Raw genomic sequence first — 19550 nt, 5'->3', positions numbered from 1 at the left:
ACTATGTGTGTTTTGACATGTGTACAACATTGGGGTTATGTCAGTGTCACAGATTGTAGTTGAAAAAATAATTTAGAACCATTCCCCCTGAAAATTGGTAGTCATTTGTTTTAAAACGTTATTTGAGAGCAGGAAATGGCTTGCTCACAGATTCACAATTCAACCCTACTGAATGGTGTTTTTTTTTGACAATGCGACATGCCTCTGTGTTTGGGATGCATTAGAACATGTGAAAATTGTGCTGCAGATTGAATTTATAGACATAGTTGAGTGCAGTGTGTTTGCAGCACACATCACACGTGGTAGAGATTACTCTGCAGGAGACGGCGACGTCCATGTAAAGCATGAGAGGCCAGCAGGATCTTGGTAAATTTCACAAGAGCTGATTCTCAGCATGCATTGCCGTCAAGGAAACAGTGAAACAAGAAAGGATCCTGGTGTTGTATATGTCCACATCGGCGCACAGAGATGTTATTTAGTGAAACAAAGGGAAGAGAGGCAATGTAAACAGAGTAGAAGAGATTCTTGCAGTTTCTCTATGCATGCGACTTCTGATTTTATAGCTGTTGTGCTTCAAACTTCTTCAATTGTTATATGCTGTAAAATATTCAGGTGAACATACCCAGAAGTAGTCACAGTAACTCCATTCGTTTGGTTTAAGCAGCTGTTGTTCTGACATGGAGGCAGGCAGAGGGAAAGTCACACAATTAATCTGGGGAGAGTGAGACAAATCAAGAGAGCATCACAAAGAGGGCAAATTAAGGGGTAATTCATACAAACCCAACTTGGAAAAAGGTGGGGCAATTTGTAAAATGCAAATTAAAAACAAAAAGCAGTTCATTGTAATATCCTCTGGGCCCAGTTGTTCAAATTCTATCTGAATTTCTTAATCTGGATTGGATCAATTCTTGAAAATGTGTTGCTCACAAAACAAATACACATTCTGAAATCGCATTAGATCACATAAAGCAATTTTCATGTTAATCTGGATCACTCATTTTGTGTTACTTAAAACATTTTAGTAGGATTAGGATAACTGGGAAAAAAAACATATATATATATATATATATATATATATATATATATATTTTTTTTATCACAATTATTCTGATCCCAGCAGTTTGGTGAATTCAAGAGTGGATTTGATTAATAAAATCGACGCATTCTTAAAACAATCGCCTATGTCATTTTTTTCAGGAAATAAACAAATTGAACAATTTGCATCATGAGGAGATGATTTAGAAAAAGAAAAAAAATGACGTAGGCAATTATTTTAAGAGGGTGACGAAAAATGATTTCAATTCAAATCCATCTGGTCAAATAAATAACATTCATCAGGGTGCACATACCAATTTATTCATTTACATTTTTCAACTGATTTTTAGACTATACAGTTATATTATATTATAGACTACTTCACACTACAAGTAAATATAAAAAAGTAACTTTTGGCTTTTCCTATCTTTCAAAGTCTGTAGAAATTAAACCGATAAAAGTACATTTCTAACAGTTATGAGACATTTAATATTGCTTTTAGCGACATTTAATATTTCTTGTTGCGATGGCTCATGTACAACATTTTGAACTCATCACAGAGAGAAACATTCAGCTTTTCAGCTAAAGTTATTGTGCAGGACAATACAAGCCTTGGGGTTCCACTTGGCACGCAAAGTGCCTCAGCTGCTACAATTTTTTTATTTTATGTTTTAATTTTAAGTTTGAATTTGAAGCACATAGAATGTATATTTGATTTTTGTTTTTGTGGTGCTGCTATGGTCTAGCTGCTCCCATGATATTAAAAATGGGATATTTGTATCTTCTGTGCTTTTTGTTTTGTCAAATAAACACACTGACAAATGTTTAAAAAATTGACAGTTTAGTAATTCTCTCCCTTAAAGAGAGCTAAAGAGGTGTTTTCTATAACAAAAAGAAAATCCAAATAATTCCTCAGATGGAACTGCAGCAGCAAGCACTTGTCTATGAGAGTATGAAGTCAGATCCCAGAACAACAAAGGTAATATTTTACTGCTGTGGTGGGAATATTAATGCTGACAAGTTCAGAGTGAGAAGTCAAATGCCGCTGCAGTCATACAGTTCTGAATTTGACCAAACTGTCAGGGGGGGGAAATATGCCTAAAAATGTACACAGGACATCAGAGTTCAAACTGGGTCACGCAATGATGGGATCATGTTACGCGAGACTTCAGCTTGCATCGAGTACTCAAGTTAAACAAGCAACATATAGGATCAAGTTTGGCCCGTTTTTTGCTTCTTGGGTTTTTTGTGGCAATCACAAAAGTAGGTAGGTGAGTCGCCCCGTGGGCATGTGTGGTGGATATCATTGTACAGTATTCCATTCATAAATATGAAAACTGAATCATTGTATGAATCAATTCATTAAATACATTATTATTAACGTCATCATTATTATTACTTTTTTAATTAACCCCCCTGACCATAGTACATATACTGTATGAAGAAGTGGGGTGTCACAAATGGGATCAGGGCAGAAGTTAATTTAAAAGGGAATGGATTTGCGTCGACTGTGTTCATGCCCACAACGGCATAAAAACGTCAAATTTTAACTACGTAAAGATGCTTGCATCCATGAAAATACCCAAACTTTGTCTCATCTCAAACACAGATTTAGACCACACCCTGCATTAGACTTGCACTGGGCATGGAAATAGAGTCCTAAATGTCATCTGATATTCCATGTTTGGCTTTTGTGGATTTTCTGCAACACTAGCTCAATAAATATATAACGCAACGTCAATACTGTACAGTGGGACTCCAGTGTCATCATCACACACTTTATCTGAGTAAAGTGCCCATGTTCAGTTGTCACTTCGTTGCGTTGGCAACATATTTATTTATCCACAAAACACTTTAGAACAAGCCTGAGTCCGTGAAAATGATACATTCATACCCCTTGGAGAAAGTGAAGTAACTTTTGTGGCTCTCAGCCTCTTTTGGATTCAAACAGATTCTCAAAGGATGCCTTCATCTCTAGTTGTTATCCCAGGAGCAGTGAGGAAATGTTTTGGATTCAAGGTCGTGCTGCAGTGAAGAGCTTGGTAATTACCACAGAGTTATGCTCAGTCAGCTTTGTAAATAATGAATAGAAGAAAATAATCATTCAAAGAAAATTGGGGATACATAAATTAATGGTAATCGTGGATAGCATTCAAAAGACAAATTCAAATTGTTCACCCTGAACATTCCACACTGAAGGGAAGATACAAGCTGATAGGCGTAGTCGAAGTTTAAAAAAGTCTCTCTTTGTACTCATCTGGGTCTTGGTGGAGCATGTATGATGTAGTAAAACCTTTAACATTAACATTTTAAACTCCGCAATGCACCTTTAAGCTTAGGTTTTAGAACTTATTTCACAATAAGGCAAGTCTGAGTGTTAAAAACACGGACAAGCTGCTTGTTTTGTTGTTGACAGCATGTTAGGCAAGACTACCGTTTTGTGACGTAAACCTTTGGGCTTTTACTAAGCGGGCTGACCACATAGAGTCCATTTGATGCACATGCAGAGTTTCAACCGAAGTTCTGCTGATTTACTGCCATGTCTGTTACATCAAAGGGCCTTCTAACTCAGATTTGTAGCTTTAGCCTCAGTCTTCACTTTTTTTCCTCAATCTGGGACGCTGTTTACAATGCCACTGATGTATAATGAATCTAAAAATAAGGCTTCCTTTTTTTTTCATATCCTGATGTTTTTAAACGTAAAAAAAAAACACAGCATGCATAAAGTTGACACTTGTGTACAATCACTTTTATCAATAGCATCACATTGGTTGCTATGGAAGCACGGGTATGAATTTAAATGATCAGCCAGAAAACAAAAACCTCACAAAAATAATATAGGACCCTTTTCTGTCTTTTACTGGACTTTACTGAACCTGAATTGTATAATGTAAATTCTGCATAAGAGGATGTCATTGTGTAAAGTATGTACCGTATTTTTTTTAAGCTACAAGTTGCGCTTTTATTCATAGTTTGGCTAGTTCTGCGACTTATACTCAGATGTAACTTGATTTATTCAAATTAGAGCTCAGATTGGCACTCAAAGTAGACGTTGCTTAATCATGTTGACTTTCTTTTGGCGGTTGGCAAATACAGTACTTTGGGTGCTGGCGGTTTTGCACCAAAAGTATTTGTCAACTGCCAAAACAAAGTAAACGAAGATTTGATTTTGATTTGATTTTGAAAAAATACATTTATTTGCCGCTCTTATTTACATTATTTTCCTAAACACACAGGTCGGCAAAGAACAATTCAATAAATAGACAAAAAAATAAAATGCTTTCACAGCAGAACATCACTAAAACACAGCACCTCTTCATTCACATCGCACAGTGCCCCGTTAACAGTCCACATGTCACAAAAACTCTCCAGATCTCCTGCTCTCTTGTAAAAACTAAAATCAATAAAAAGTCTGGACTTTATCAACTTTTTACACAGAACCGTGGGATCAACTTCTGCCCCATCGTCAACTTTCCTTTTTCGGGACAACCACACACCCATCTTGGCCTGGCTCAAAACAAAGTTTAAAACACGGCTTTCCCTCTTGATCTGGCCCTTGTGGTTAAAACCATAAATAAAACAGTGCTTGTGAAAAGCTACTTTACATAGAGTAAAAACCCTATCGACAAAATCAAAAACATATCGTAAACGCTCGCATTGATAGAAACAGTGAAATACTGTTTCCCTGTGCCCACAGAAGGGGCAGGTATCCGCAACAGCTGGATTTATCGCGGATATATAGGAGTTCACGGCCACGATGCCGTGGAGGACCCGCCACTGAACATCACCGTGTTTCTTGACCACTGGGGCCTTGTATAAGGTGCCCCAAGCTGGCTTCAGTTTAGCGTCTATGACTCTCCTCCATGGAGTGTCCAAGCGTCCGGTAAGTTTGTTTCTGTGTAGGGTCTTGACCATTGTTCGGTAAAATTGTTTTCCGGGCGCGGCTCCCAAAGAAACTGCTGGAATGTTCTCCAGCAGGGGGCCGCCGCAGTCACCCAAGTCTGGGAGCAGGCCGATGTGGGGGAAGCCGTCCTCTGGGTTCGGCATTAAGGAACCACTGCCATACAGACTGAGGAGGGAGCGCTCATGTCCAGCCAGTCTTCTTTTCCAGTGGTTTAGCAGCTGTGCAGCGACCCTCACTGAATGTAGCCCCAGAACGGAGGCCAGCGGAGCGGGGTCCTCGAGACTGGGACCGGTCAGCTCCACCACTCTGCCAAGCGTTGTGACCCCTGCAGCTTGAAGGGTCTTGGACAGAGTCGCTCCCCCCCAGCTAGGGTAGTCCAGCAGGGTTCCCAGAAGAAGAATATGAAGAAGATGAAAAAGAAGACGAAGAAGAAAAAGAAAAAGAACAAGAACAAGAAGATGAAGGATGCTCAGTTTGAATTGGATGTTGGAGTTTGAATTAATAAAGAAAGCAAAAAAAGGAAAAAGAAAGACGAAGGAAAAAGAAGAACAAAGAAGAAGAACAAAGAAGAAGCAAAACTGCCAAGAAGAAGATTTGATTTGATTTTGAAAAAATACATTTATTTGCCGCTCTTATTTACATTATTTTCCTAAACACACAGGTTGGCAAAGAACAATTCAATAAATAGACAAAAAAATAAAATGCTTTCACAGCAGAACATCACTAAGAAGAAGAAGAAGAAGAAGTAGTCATGGCAATGGGATTTTGGGTGCGAGTCCGATCTACTGTTTTGGTCTTGGTTTCTATCAAATAAATTTCCTCCAAAAATGTGACATATACTTGGGAGCGACTTATACTCCGAAAAATACAGTAGACTAGCAACTGACAGCAAGCACTAAGAACTTGAGAGAACAAGAGAATAGAAAGAAAAGACACTCTGGGAGGCACAATAAAAATAGTATGTGCTTTGTGAACTAGCCCAGTGGAAGATATTTGCTCACATCTTAATGATGTACACACAGGTGATGTACTACAGCTATAATGGTGGGTGGGAAAAAAGATCCCAACAGAAACATCTGCATTTTTTTTTCAAGCTTGAAATGTATAGTATTCCCTGCTTGGTATTAAATACGATGTTTGATATTTACTGAAGAGCGCCTTAGGTAGTTCATGGAAAGCGTTCCCACTCACCGTCACTGTAGTCTCCTTGTTGTGTTTCCTGGTGGGCGACGTTGGTCCCGGGCTCTGCGAAGAGAGGAAAGACGGTCCATCAAACCCACCATCCTCCAAGTCACACATGACTGCTCCACATACACACACTGTCACTCTCACACAGTTGTTCTGATGCTGAGCTCCTTTTCAATATGCCTGGCGCTCTCGCCGCTCCTGCTACTATGTATGCATGATGTGAGCGTGTGTGTGTGTGCATGTGTGTTACTAAGTGTCCATGTGGGTTTCGTTTTCACGTGCTTAAATTTAACTGATCTATGTTGCGTAACTTTTCTATTGTCATTAACTCTTTCACTACCAGCCATTTTCACTGAAGCAACCCTCTTCACTCCCGGCTGTTTTACTGGATTATGACTGATTTTGCAAGGTCCGCAGAATAATCTGTTCTATTGCTATAAAAAACATGGAACCTGCTAAAAGAAAGATTAGAGTCTCTGCTTTCATCAGGAAAAAAAAGTATATTTGTATCCGTTTCCGTTTTGCAGCAATTAGTGTTAGAATATAGCTAAGTTTCATCATCATTCACAAACCTGTTGACACTGGCAAAAAGAGCTTGTTGCAACATGGCCCTGGCTGATCTCCAATACTCTGCTGCCACCTGCTGGTCGTTTTTTTAATGATAACTACCAGTGCTTTAAGCGATCTCTTCATTTCAGAAGCTGTATCAAAGCCTTTAGTATGCTATAGCATAAAAAACATATTTTTTAAAGACACATTTATACGTTTTTGGGTTTGCATGAGTTAATTTTCTCAGTCCGAGGGGTGGTGTGGATGACCAGATTCTAATTATATTATTCTTATAATTATTATAATTATTTCAGCTCTAATCTGATATGAATGTGAAATTTGTAGTGCTCTGTGTAATTGTTATTTTAGGCTGCATATTGTTACATTTTGTTATGGATGAAATGTTACTTTGAATAAGATGTAAAAGTCCAAGGTCTTAAGTGTGTTATCAGAGTAAGAGGATGACTTTTGTGAGGAGGGTAAAAGTAGGACTCCATAGCATCCAACATGCATAAGTGTTCAACAGAAAAAGAAACTAGATAATAAATTAAAAAAACTGAAACAGAAGACGATTTTTAATTTGTTGTGTCTGGGTGTAATGGGCAGGAAAGGAGTAAAAATTAAGGGACAACGTGAAACAAAGTGGTGGGTGGATCTGATGAAGCTGCTGCTGCACCCACATTGCCTTGTTAATTATGATCACTGGAACAGATAGTGTAGGCGGGATTAATCTACTTTAATTGCCATCAGCATATGCTCTCTATGAGGATAGGAGGGAGAGAAGGGATTTGTAATGTGGAAAAACATTACTTGTCATTATCTTTATCATCAAGCATACGCTTTTGAGTTCATCTTTAAATACACTACACTGTTTGTTTGTTTCATTTTAAAGTTGAGAACACCTGATAAATTAGTGCCTATTGTAAAATCAGCAAATTTTAACCAAGCAGATTTTGATTTTAATGAAACTTGCTGTACTCGTTGATAGTGATCTCACAATGCTAAATCTCAAATTTTAGGTCAATCGGAGCAGGAGCGTAGGAGCTATGGGCAGCTGAATGTCGACATTCTTTGCAAAAAGGGGCGTGGCCGCCTTCCTTTGAACCATTATAACTCTGGAACTACAGGGTCAGTCTTGACAAAATAGAAAATGGAATTTAATCACAGCAATCATTTAGAATACATATTTTATAGGTGCATATTTTAGTAACCATTTAACCTTTTGCCTTAGTTGACCTTGAAATTGACCTTGTGGAATACGTGACCTTAACAAAGATTTTCATGAAAGGTCATCTCACGTCTTCTAAGTCTAAAACATATAAAAGTTTCAAAGATATATTTTTTTTTCAGCAGCAATAAGGAGTCCGAAGTATCCACACCAGATACAGATATTTTTTTGAATATTCATTAAAGTTGAATATTCATTAAAAGTTTAGTATTCATATTATTGCAGATTTAGAATTCTTGTCCATTTCCCTTTCCAACAATAACTATTTTGTGAAGATTGACCCAGTAGTTCCTTAGATAAGGGTTCGAAAGAAGGTGGCCACGCCCCTTTTTGCCAAAAGTGTCAAAATTCAGTGGGCCGTAGCTCCCAAACCCCAGCTGTGATTAACCAAATTTTTTTAATTCAGTGTTACACCGTCACTCTCAACAAGTGCTGGTTGATTTGGCATGGAACGCCCCTTATGCATTACAAAAGAACAGGCATTTTTTTCTTGATGTCCATTTTGATTGTCAAAACTAATGGAGATGAAATCATTAGAAGGGGATGCATGACATGAGGTAAATCTTCAAATGAGATGTGGCTGTGTTCAGAAATAATCAACCACATTGAATTTCATGTTGAAATGGGAGTCACCATTTAACGTGCCTCTGTTAAGCCCCAAAAAGTTCAGATGAAGTCATAAGCCATTTTTTAATTGCCGTCCATCTAGTCTCAGGTCCTTGTGATCTTGTTAAACATCATCAGTCACGGCCCAAGTACAGAGTTTTTTAATAAACCAATAATGCAGTGAATACCAAGATGTTGTTCTTGTCAGCTAGCTTAAACCAAGGATGCATTGGTTGGATATTCTTCTCAGGAAGAATGTACCTGGCAAGTTCAGGACCGTTCAAGACCATACTCTGCATTTTTCATATTGACAACCGGCCATACTGACTGTGGTTAAACTGATCAAGATAAAACAAAGTAGTGAGGACTGTTTTACCTGTGGCTCTGTACTGCCTTTCCGACCCATATTGTTGTGTTGAGGTTCTAGATGATGCAAGAGGCTCCCACTTGAGTGAAACCCATTCACTGTGGAAACAGGTAAATTATTTTATCATTTCACATAGTATGATTTTTATTAGTGCCACTAAAGGTGGGAATCGTAAAGCAACTAGTGATGCACCGAATATTTGGCCACAGAAAACTTTCGGCCGAAAATGGCAAAAATATGCATTTTCGGCATTTGGCTAAAATAAAATTCAAGCCGAAAGAATATAGCCGAAAGAGGATGTTGTGGTGACGCAAGCAAAAAAAAACAAAAAAAAAAAACGCTGCAAGCAAGTGTCTGATTGAATTAAACACCAAACACGGGAGTGAGTGTCCGCCTTGCTGCTCGCTGGCGTTTAAGTACCGGCAGTTTCATTGTTCACACCGAAAAAGGAGAGGGTCTCTTGATAAACTGTCAAAAAAGAGAGCGCTGTTGAGTACTGCACTACAGGTAAATCAGTCTTTCTCCTGCAACGCCTTCCTTTTTTTCTTTGAAGACAGACCCTCGAGCGATTCCACTTTTTCACTTGCATTCTGCTGGCCGTGCTAAATACTTGAGCTAATGTTAGCACTATTGCTATCAACAGTTTTAAACAAGTAAACACTTACCACTATTTCCGGGTGAATACAGTACACCGTGTGTGACTTTGCAGTCCGTTCCCAAAGCCGATTGGCTGGTGCAAAGAAATGTATTCATTTTTATTTTTTACGTTGGTGAATATGTGAATGTGCCGATTTTAAGTGCGCCGCACCATGTCCCGCTCCAAATAGCCTACAAATGCGTCATTTGCACCGCACAGCACGCATCCGTGCCTGCCGGTGCGAAGTACTGTACATTGCAATTATAAGTGCAATTGCACCGCCAGAAAATGCTCAGTTGCTCACCCCGCGTTTGGTGTTTAATGTACCATTCGCCAACATGTCTCTGATGTCTGTGGTGTGGATGCATTTCAATTTATATTGTGCTTTGTTAAAATGCCCATGCAAAATAGGCCTAAATATTTTATAATAAAATTATAATTGTAATTAATTATAATAAATGCAATGATAATAAAAAATTGGCATAATTTTCACGGTGTTTCGGTTTTTGGCCAAGCATTTCTCATTTTGGGTTTTTGGTTTCAGCCCAAAAATGTCATTTCTGTGCATCCCTAAAAGCAACCCACAACATTTTATCAACAATGATGATAATGATTTCACGTTACACAGGTTATGTGAAAATTTAACTTGGCATGAGACGCCATATCGCAGTATCTACAATATGAAGAAGGGAAAAAATTTCAAAATGGAATTACACCAAACATATTTTTCTGTCCTAAAGTGGAATTGTAAAAATAAGAAATATTTTATTATTTTATGGAAAGAAAACAACGTTGACATTTTGTTTTGAGCGGAACAGAACTTTAATTTTGATATCAACTAATATAAAACAGGAGGGACGTGTTAATAAATACTGCAAAAGTTTCACAATTAATTCATGTTCCACATAATGTATATCCCTGTTCCTGTTTCCCAGTAAGCGTGATACTATGTATATGAATAAAATGAAAAAGTTATTTTCAAGGGACTTTCAGTGGTGTGAGAACATGTTAGAATCCTCCAGGCTCTGTCTTCGTCAGGCTTTAGGATAGAACGAGCCAAAAGAGTGACAGAGCGGCCTTTAGTTCTGCAATTGAAGCTACAGATAAAATTAGTTCCAGGAAGTGTCTGTTTCTATGTGTGTGGTGTGAATGAGAGGGTTCTTTGTGCCACTGTGGAATTTGTGTAAAATTTATAGCCTGGGTCACAAAAAAATGAGGAAGTTGCAATGACAGAGAGTTCAGATAGAGATGCAAAATATTGAACCTGTAGGCAGGGAGCTCTTGTGTCGCTGGGAGGATTTCGGAGTCCCTGGAACACTGGAAGGTCTCTCCCATGTTGTCTCTGATGGGGAAAAAACCCATTAGGGAACAGTAGCGTGAATTTACAATATACACACATACAGTATATAAAGTGCACTTTTTCTTTTTCAGTTTAAAAAATATATATTTTCTAAAACTATTGGTTTGATTGGACACTAGTAAAATACTGCATGCGTTTTATATGTATTGTGTGTGTGTTTTGTTTTTTTAAATCATAGCGTAAATCTAGATTTTACTGCTGTTAAGCTACTACACTCTTTGTTTTTGTTATTTTCCCCCAGATTCATTCTCACCACATGATCCAGCAAAATTAACCTTCAATGTCAGTATGCCCCCAAAAAAAAGTGGATGTATAAAGAACTCTTATTTAATTTGGGCCTTTTCAGCTGGCTGGACTCTATGGGGTGCTGTTCAACAGAGAAGGCGACTGAGCCAAGCCCATCTTCTTAAATGACACGCATGGAGTGAAGAGTTGGCAGCTAACTGATGGATAAAAGCCGTGATGATGCGTGACGTGAGTGGAAAGCATAGCTCTTGGGTTTAAATCGTAAATGTTTATCTTAAAAATAAATAATAGAAATTGAAATAAATACAAATGATGAAAAATAGATAAATAATCTAGTTAATTCTATTACTAGTACCATTTTTTAAGCCAGGTTGGGAGGCTTTTAAAAAAAACTATTTGAAAAGTTATTATGGGATTGCCACTAACTGTTGCTAAGCAGAGAGTGGCACTAACTGTTGCTAAGCAGAGAGTGGCAGGGCTCAAATTCTACAAGTTCCTCTTGTTGCCTATGATTTAGTGATTTTGTAAACATTAGTATTTTTTTTATCTTAGTAAACCCGACTTGTGTCACATACAAGCAATTTTGTATATTTTATTTCATTAGAAGTAAGGGGAAGTCCATCAACTCCTACACTGACCACAACGTTATGCATGTATCTATTTATTTAGTACTCATTTCTGGTCAGAGGTAATAATTTAGATTGTATTTTGCCTGGTGTAATTCAGTCAGTTTGTAACTGATGTAGAAAATTTGCATATTTAGCCTGTCGGCGGCCCATAACTTTAGCTCATTGGTAGAGCTCTGTGCTTGCAAACCAGAGACGTGGTAGTGGCAGGAAAAATTACCATTTCTATTCATTTTTATACAGCACTTTCTTTTTAAAGCCTGTCAGATATACTGCATAAGTGTCGCAGTGCCAGGAGTAAATCTCATCAGCGTCCTTGCCACCATCAAACTGAAGTCAAAAACATGTCAATCACTCTTAATTGCCTTAATTGACCTGTGACTCAGTTCCTTCCAGCCTCTTTTCAGACCTAAAAGGAGCCTTCATCATGCAGATTCAAAATATCAATGACAGCATGCAGCAGTGCATGAATGACCTTATTCTCACTGCAAAAATTAGTTAGGAAGTCAGAAAAAGCAGCTCAACAGTGAGTATGATGTGATACGAAGATGGAGATGAAGCTTAAGGTTATGTGAGAAGATTTTGACTCCCAACGGAAAGAGGAAGACGTTTGGCCTTCTAAAAAGATGGCAAAGAAGTCTGCCAAATCCCAGTTATGTAAGGAAAGTAACCGTTATAAATATTAATACTGTACACTCTTTAAAATGTAAATCCAGTAGTATGCCATGAATTTGGTACCACAGTTTGGCTTTAGCCCCTTATGCTAGTTAGCTAGCTCCCTAGCAGGTAACCGGGAGCTCACTAGCCACCACCTGAGGCTAAAGCCAAACTGTGGCAGGGTTTTTATTTTCTGGACCTGGATTTGCCACCTCTGCTCAGTGGGGATTTGTATCAATAGGCCTTTACAAAAACACAATATAACAGCACACAACTCTGTTAAGTACGTCATCTTTTCAAGAATGTGGCCAGCGCAGTAAAATGTGTTTAATAATAATTATATTTTCTGTACACGACCTGAGCAACAAGGAAACACATATGCAGTTGACCCGCAAGAATTGAAGAAGACAAGAAGTCACACTCAGAACAAGTCAAGGAGTCATTTTATCAATGGTTAAATCACTTATAAAGTGTGCTTCAAGACTTTGTTATTTTTATGTTTCTGTGCCGTTCCTAGAGTTTCCCATTGGTCAGACGTGGATGAGTGGAAAATCTCAGAAGACTGCTGGTAAGCACTGTAGCACCCTGCACCCAGCAACACAGGAAGGGAAAAACCTACAAAACACAAGCCCTGAACAAGGACACGCTGCCCTCGCCTACACATGTAGTTCCGTTACTATGGCAATGACACTTTCTCACACACACACACACACAGGACAGTATCTGATCGTGCTGCACATCGTAGTGTAATGAAAAGGGGCCAGCGAAAATAGCAGACATGCTATAAATGCTTATTGTTCAGTAAGAATGTAACCAGATAAGAGTTGTAAACTTTAAAGGGAGTCCCCACCTGCAGTGCAGTCACGACTGAGTTTGTCTTAAGACTAAGCAAACAATGAAGCCTGCAGGTTTTCTTGGACCTCAGAGTCCAGTTCTGAAACACCAGAGCAAGTAGTTATACCGAAGAGATTGATCATGCTGCAGTTTTGCTCGAATATAAATTGTTTAAAAAAATCTGTCAACCATGTATAGTAACAAGCAAGACAATGAAATTCCAGGGGTGTATGTGACCTCAGTGTGACCACGTTGTGTTTTCTTTTTTTGTAAAATAAATGGTAATTGCAGATCCACTACAGTAGGTGGCAGTAGCACTCTAATTGTCCGAGAGTACAGAAGAATCATTATAAAAGAGATATATAAAAGAGAGTCATAGTAGGCTACAACATGTCCAGATGGCTGGACACTGTCCAGAGAAAAGGATGTCTGTCTGGCGGCCATGTTAACTAACAGTACAATCACATCCTAGAAGCTTAAATGAGACGTTGAGTCTGGTCTGTGTATAACAATCTGACATTAGCACATGAAACACCAAATATCATGTTAGTAAAAGGAAAAGAGGATTAGGAGAAGTGACGCCTTACTGCCTGTGTCTGGGTTGTGAGCCCTTGGCTAATTTTAGATTTTGTCTTGGCCATAATTTGACCACTGGAAACATGATCAGAGGCAAACAAGATGTGAACAGCTCTGTGGGAAAGTGGTTACACTCTGAGGTGACATCTAATCCACAGCTGTGGTTACACATGGTGAATGTAAAGAACAACAAGCAGCATATGATTTTATCTTTAAAGGAGTTGTAGAAGAACAGTGGTACTCAAATGATTATTTGAAAGATAAATAGAATATATGAATTCCACGAACATTATGCCACCGTCAGAGTAGTCCCAGACAACAGAAGGCATTGTTTTCTGTGGTTAAGTAGTAAGAACATCCCTTTAACAATCTTTATGGTTTCAACTGCTTTACTTTGGTGTTTACCAATGACACAAAACAGAAAATGTTGCTAAGGGATCTGTCACACATCAGCAGCTGTGTCTAGATCTTTCCGTAAGCTGTGGTCGAGGTGAACATCCTCAATTCTAACAGCCAAGTCATGCAACGGTTTGCGTAATATTTTCTCCTTTAGTCGTTTCACTTAAACCAAGTAATCCCACGCACCGCTACATCTAAGAGAGACCTAGAATGTATCGTGAATGCAACATTAGCATCACACGTGCGGCATCCAATCATCTGTCAGGCTTCATTGAGTTACTTCACTTAAGGAGAGTAAAAGCAGGAAATGTTGTCAGAACAGACAAGGTCATTAAATTGTCTCAACACTGGTGTCTGTGTGTTCAGAGACACGATTTATAGTTATTGTGTTGATAGAAACAGCAGCATTAGCTGAATCAGTGCCATTTTAAATTGTTACTAAGGCCCGACCGATTAAAATAAAATAATGGTTATTGCCTTCAAACATCTGCCAAAACAATCGGCTAATTAGGCCAAATAGTCGACTATTTTCCCCTTAGAACTTTATAATCGAAGAATACCAAAGTTTCCGACGCTGTGAAAGTACCCTGAATGCACCATTTTTCTTGCGTAGCATTAGCAACTAGCAAGTGCGTAGCGTATGTTATTCTGGTTATTCTGTTGTCCCCACGCATCCTTTAAGCGGTTTAATGACAGCCCAGTTGGAGTTAACTGTAAAACTAAACACACGATAATAAGAATAACATCCACTGTATATTTAAATACAAAACATGCTTCGTTTTTAAAACATCACTAGTCTAGCGCTAATGCTAAAAGCGAAGGGAGAATCCCATTCAAATGCTAACCGGAAGTTAGCATTGACTTCGGGAGCGTTCTCCCTTCAAATAACGAATATTTGCACACAAATACTGTGGGAACACATACCCACAAGTAAGATAACACTACACGCAATTTTTTCTCAATGTTTGAGAAACGAGTTATTATAATAGAATTCAGTCATAACTTTCTTCTGTACTCACTTTAAGTGTGTACACCATGGATGCACGGCACCACACTGCCCCCAAGAGCCCAAAACGCACAGGAACAGTCAGTATTTCTTCTTACTGTTTTTTCAGTTGCTATTATTTTAGTGTATCCTATTCTTCCATCCATCCATTTTCTTGGCCGCTTTTCCTCACAAGGGTCGGGGGGGTGCTGGAGCCTATCCCAGCTGGCTTCGGGCAGTAGGCGGGGTACGCCCTGAACTGGTTGCCAGCCAATCGCAGGGCACACAGAGACGAACAACCATACTCACAATCACACCTATGGACAATTTGGAGTGTTCAATTAACCTGCCATGCATGTCTTTGGAATGTGGGAGGAAACCGGAGTACCCGGTGAAAACCCACGCAAGCACGGGGAGAACATGCAAATTCCTCCCAGGTAGGCCGAAGCCCGGACTCGATCTCACGTCCTCTGCACTGGGAGGCGGACGTGCTAACCAGTCAGCCACCGTGCTGCCGTATCCTATTCTTATTTCACCTTATTTTAATTTTGTCATTGTCCTTTCAAGTTGATATTTCAAGGATTTAAAGAATTTCTTTTCTCAAAAGTCGAGGATGCAAAGAATCCAAGAATGTATTTTATTTATATATATATATATATATATATATATATATATATATATATATATATATATTTATCTGTATTATTTTTTCTGCCAAAAATTGGTATCGGCATTGGCCTAATAAAAAAAACGGTCGGGCCCTAATTCTTTACCTCAGGTGAGAAAACGTCCTCTTTTGCCCGGTCATGTCAACTTTTTTAAATCATGTCCGGGCGTCCAGAGGCAGTTTTATAAATTCATGTAAATTACCAGTTTTCATTGCGGGACAAATAGGAGGCGGATTGCTCCCAAGTCGATAGCAAAGAGTGTAGGGGGGAGTACTTAGTGTGTGTTATTATTGTTATATACATATAATTTTTGCTAATTAAAATGTCAGCTTTTTGCGGTTAAGAATTTTAGCCCACTGTTAATGTCCTGCGCTCGCAATCCAGATTCGATCCCCGCTACCTTCTTAAAAATACAAATAAGTCAAGTGCGGGAGCAAAAAAGTTTGGGCTTAGAATATTATGTGTTTATTTATTCATTTCTCAAGTAAGACTTCGAAACAGAGTTATGTTCTTTGTTTTAATTTCTACCCATACAGAGGAGGCCTACGTTAAAATAGTTATAATGCATGGCATCTTTGAGTATCATTTAAGTATCTTGAGGGTGGGCTAAGCGTCCTCTTCTGGAAATCTAAATATGATCACCATATTGTTTTCGTTTGCCATGTTAAGTTACTATAGACCAGTCATCTACATAGTGCCCCCGGCATTATGTAGTTCCCAATGACCACACGAGTAAAAAAAAAACTAAAACTAGGACGTTGGGAAAGAAATGATGTGAAAATGTTAATATTTGCAAATATTTTTTTGTTGCATATTAATATTTGCTGTTTTCTACCAGGTCAAAATCAATGTTAAAAGTTATGATGATATATTATAACCCTGATCAGTGTCTTAACATACATAAATATAATTATTTAACATAATTCAAGATTTATTATTTCAGAAGTGTGTATGAAACTGTTAACCCTTTGCATTAGTCAGTTCCCAGGAAGTTGCTCTCACTTTCAAAAAGCTTGCTGATGTACAGTACATAGGGAATGTGCGCAACTCTCTCTGTAAAACAGTAAAAAACACACACACACACACACACACAAACAACTCACTCTAATTCATTCATTTGTTCATTCATTTTTAAAACCACTTGACCATTCCAGGGTCACGGGGAGGTAGAGTCAATCTCAGCTGACATTGGGTGAAAGGCAAACTACTGTACATCCTGAACTGGCCACCAGCCAATCACAGAGCATGTATAGAGACACACATTCATTCATATACCGTCACAGAGTGGGACTGGGAACTAAATTCTGCATGCACAGAAGTCAGGCAAGTGAACCATCACACATCACTAAATTTGAGAAGAAACAAATTGCTTTATTGATAAAACCCGCAAAAAACAAACATCAGCAAGATGTTACAGCTGTACAACACTCGCTCGAGTGCTCCTGATTTCTGCTTCAGCCAGCTGTGTCTGTCAAAATGGAACAGCCAAGAAACAAGTTGGAAACGAACTGCACCACATTACTGACTGGAATCAGAAATAAGAAAGAAACACACACAGCTACTAATGCCAGCCAGGAACACATACGTTCCATTCCTACAGTAACTTTTTGTATTTAGCCTCAACCATACATAAATATTTTCACAAATAAACGCCTCCCTCAAATAGGCGCCTTCAATTATATAGGATGAACCTAACTTTTTAGACTGAAGTGAAATAACCTAATAACCCAATTTGAAAACTTTTGTGGTGTAGTATAAAAATATAAACTGTATGTATTTTGGTACCTTCACAACTTGACAGTGGAAACTTATAGATTGACCAGAACCAAATGATAATGTTCATTTGCTTAACTTATGCATTTGCATTGCATTAGTACAATGCCCACTGCCCAATTTGCTAATGTGATAATAAGTTATTGCAAATGTCATTGGCAAATAAGGGCAAAGTTAAATTTACTGGCCACATCCCAAAAATTGATTATAATACATTTTGATGAAATACTGATTAGGGATGGGCGAGTAACGATACCTGGCCTTATTTTAAAGTATCAGTACTGGCTCCGGCAGCCAATACTTCTTGTGGCTGTTTTACAATCAGGGGCTAGAAACTAGAATAAAAAAAATGCCATTAATTCCATGCCATTTTCAGAAAAAAACATTATATTTGGATATAGAGGTCTTTCTTTACAATTATCTGTCTTCTGGGTAATTTACTAGAGGTAGTGGTACTTTGTATCCTATTTGTGACTACTCAAGAGCTGAATGATCATACTGGTATCGCTCTGAAAATCTGGTATTGAATATCCCTAATAATACTGATATAATGTTCATGCTATATGTGTGTGCCGGTTTGGACCCTGACAACCACTCCAGTTTCTCACGTGGCAAATTCATTGCCCGTCCCCTCTCCTAAGGTGATTCATTTACTCATACCATTGCTTGTGGTGTTGACATAGTATCGCCGCCCCTGTGGAGACATGTAGCACTTCCAGTGAGGAGGCAGGGGGTCTCTCAGGTCCTCCAGTGGAAGCTGACTTAGCGATGCTGTTCTCTGTCAAAAAAGAGTAAAGAAATGGAATAAGTTTCTGGATTTAAGCAGCAATATCATCAATAATGTTATAACACCACCGAAGATCAAATAATACCAAAAATGTTAAGGTTTTCATTTCCTCGAGCATTTCACAACCAGCAAGCAATGACATCAGAGCAAAGACACTCCTGCTACCACATAATGTACAAAGTAGCAAACCCCGACACAGATTTTTAGAGTCAGCATTTGTTCATGTAACGCAAATGAACACAAGACAAAAAGAAGGCAAACTGCATACATCTGCTAATGGTTAGCAGGAATACAGAATATGAAGAAAGAGCCCATTGTAGAACACTAAAGATATTGTGCAGAGACTTGGGACAGACACATGAAAGTCAGAATTTGGTCATCCATTCAACTAAAAAGGTCTGGTTTGAAAGTATGCAGATGTTGACGGTCCTCTAAATCCCACTGCTCTGTCTTGTCAAAGATTAGCAGCAACTCTCCCCTCCAAAAGTATGAGGCCATCTTTCTTATTTTTACTGTTTACTGAAAACATTTGTGTTTGATAACAAAATGGGTATTTGAAACAAGAGTCTATTGGTGCTGTTCACCCCACAAATGTATGCTTAAATTTCATTGTACTTTGTATAATGACAATAAAGGCAATCTATCTGACTAACAAATGAGGCATTGCTTAAAAACAAAATTAACATGCTTTCCAATAGTATAAACTGTATGGGCAATAGGCATTGATTGATACAACACAGACAAAATCTACCAAAAAATGTCATCCCTCTCTTTCGCTCTGATTGCACTTAATACATTCAGCTCAAGTCTCATGAATCAACTACTCTGCCTGTCACAGCTGGGGTGCCCCAGGGGTCCGTCCTGGGGCCCATTCTCTTCAATATTTACATACTCCTACTTGGCAACATCTTCCGCAAGCACAACATTAATTTTCAATGTTACACTGATGACACCCAACTCTACCTCTCTTCCAAACCCTCTTCAGTCCATCCACATTCCTCCCTTAACCTCCGCCTGATCCAGGGCAAACTCTGAGTAGTCTAACCCTATCATTAGGGCTGATGGATTATGAAGAAAATATTAATCACGATTATTTTGGTAATAATGGAAATCACGATTAGGATG

At 38.5% G+C, this 19550-nt stretch overlaps 1 protein-coding gene across 2 annotated transcripts in view; it reads right to left on the bottom strand.

The window, feature by feature from the left end:
- Positions 1-19550, bottom strand: part of gas7b (growth arrest-specific 7b) — a 69159-nt gene that overhangs the window by 27291 nt on the left and 22318 nt on the right. For both annotated transcript variants that reach the window (XM_077550765.1, XM_077550766.1), the window contains exons 3-7: positions 18299-18416; positions 10779-10856; positions 8887-8975; positions 6131-6184; positions 623-712 (exon numbers count right to left, since the gene is read on the bottom strand). In XM_077550765.1, coding sequence (XP_077406891.1) covers positions 623-712; positions 6131-6184; positions 8887-8975; positions 10779-10856; positions 18299-18416 — 429 coding nt within the window. The remainder of the gene's footprint in view (positions 1-622; positions 713-6130; positions 6185-8886; positions 8976-10778; positions 10857-18298; positions 18417-19550) is intronic.

This window comes from Vanacampus margaritifer, chromosome 18 (genome assembly GCF_051991255.1).
Source record: "Vanacampus margaritifer isolate UIUO_Vmar chromosome 18, RoL_Vmar_1.0, whole genome shotgun sequence".
In the NCBI taxonomy this organism is placed as follows: Eukaryota; Metazoa; Chordata; class Actinopteri; order Syngnathiformes; family Syngnathidae; genus Vanacampus; species Vanacampus margaritifer.
This window is presented reverse-complemented; position numbering and strand designations above follow the sequence as displayed.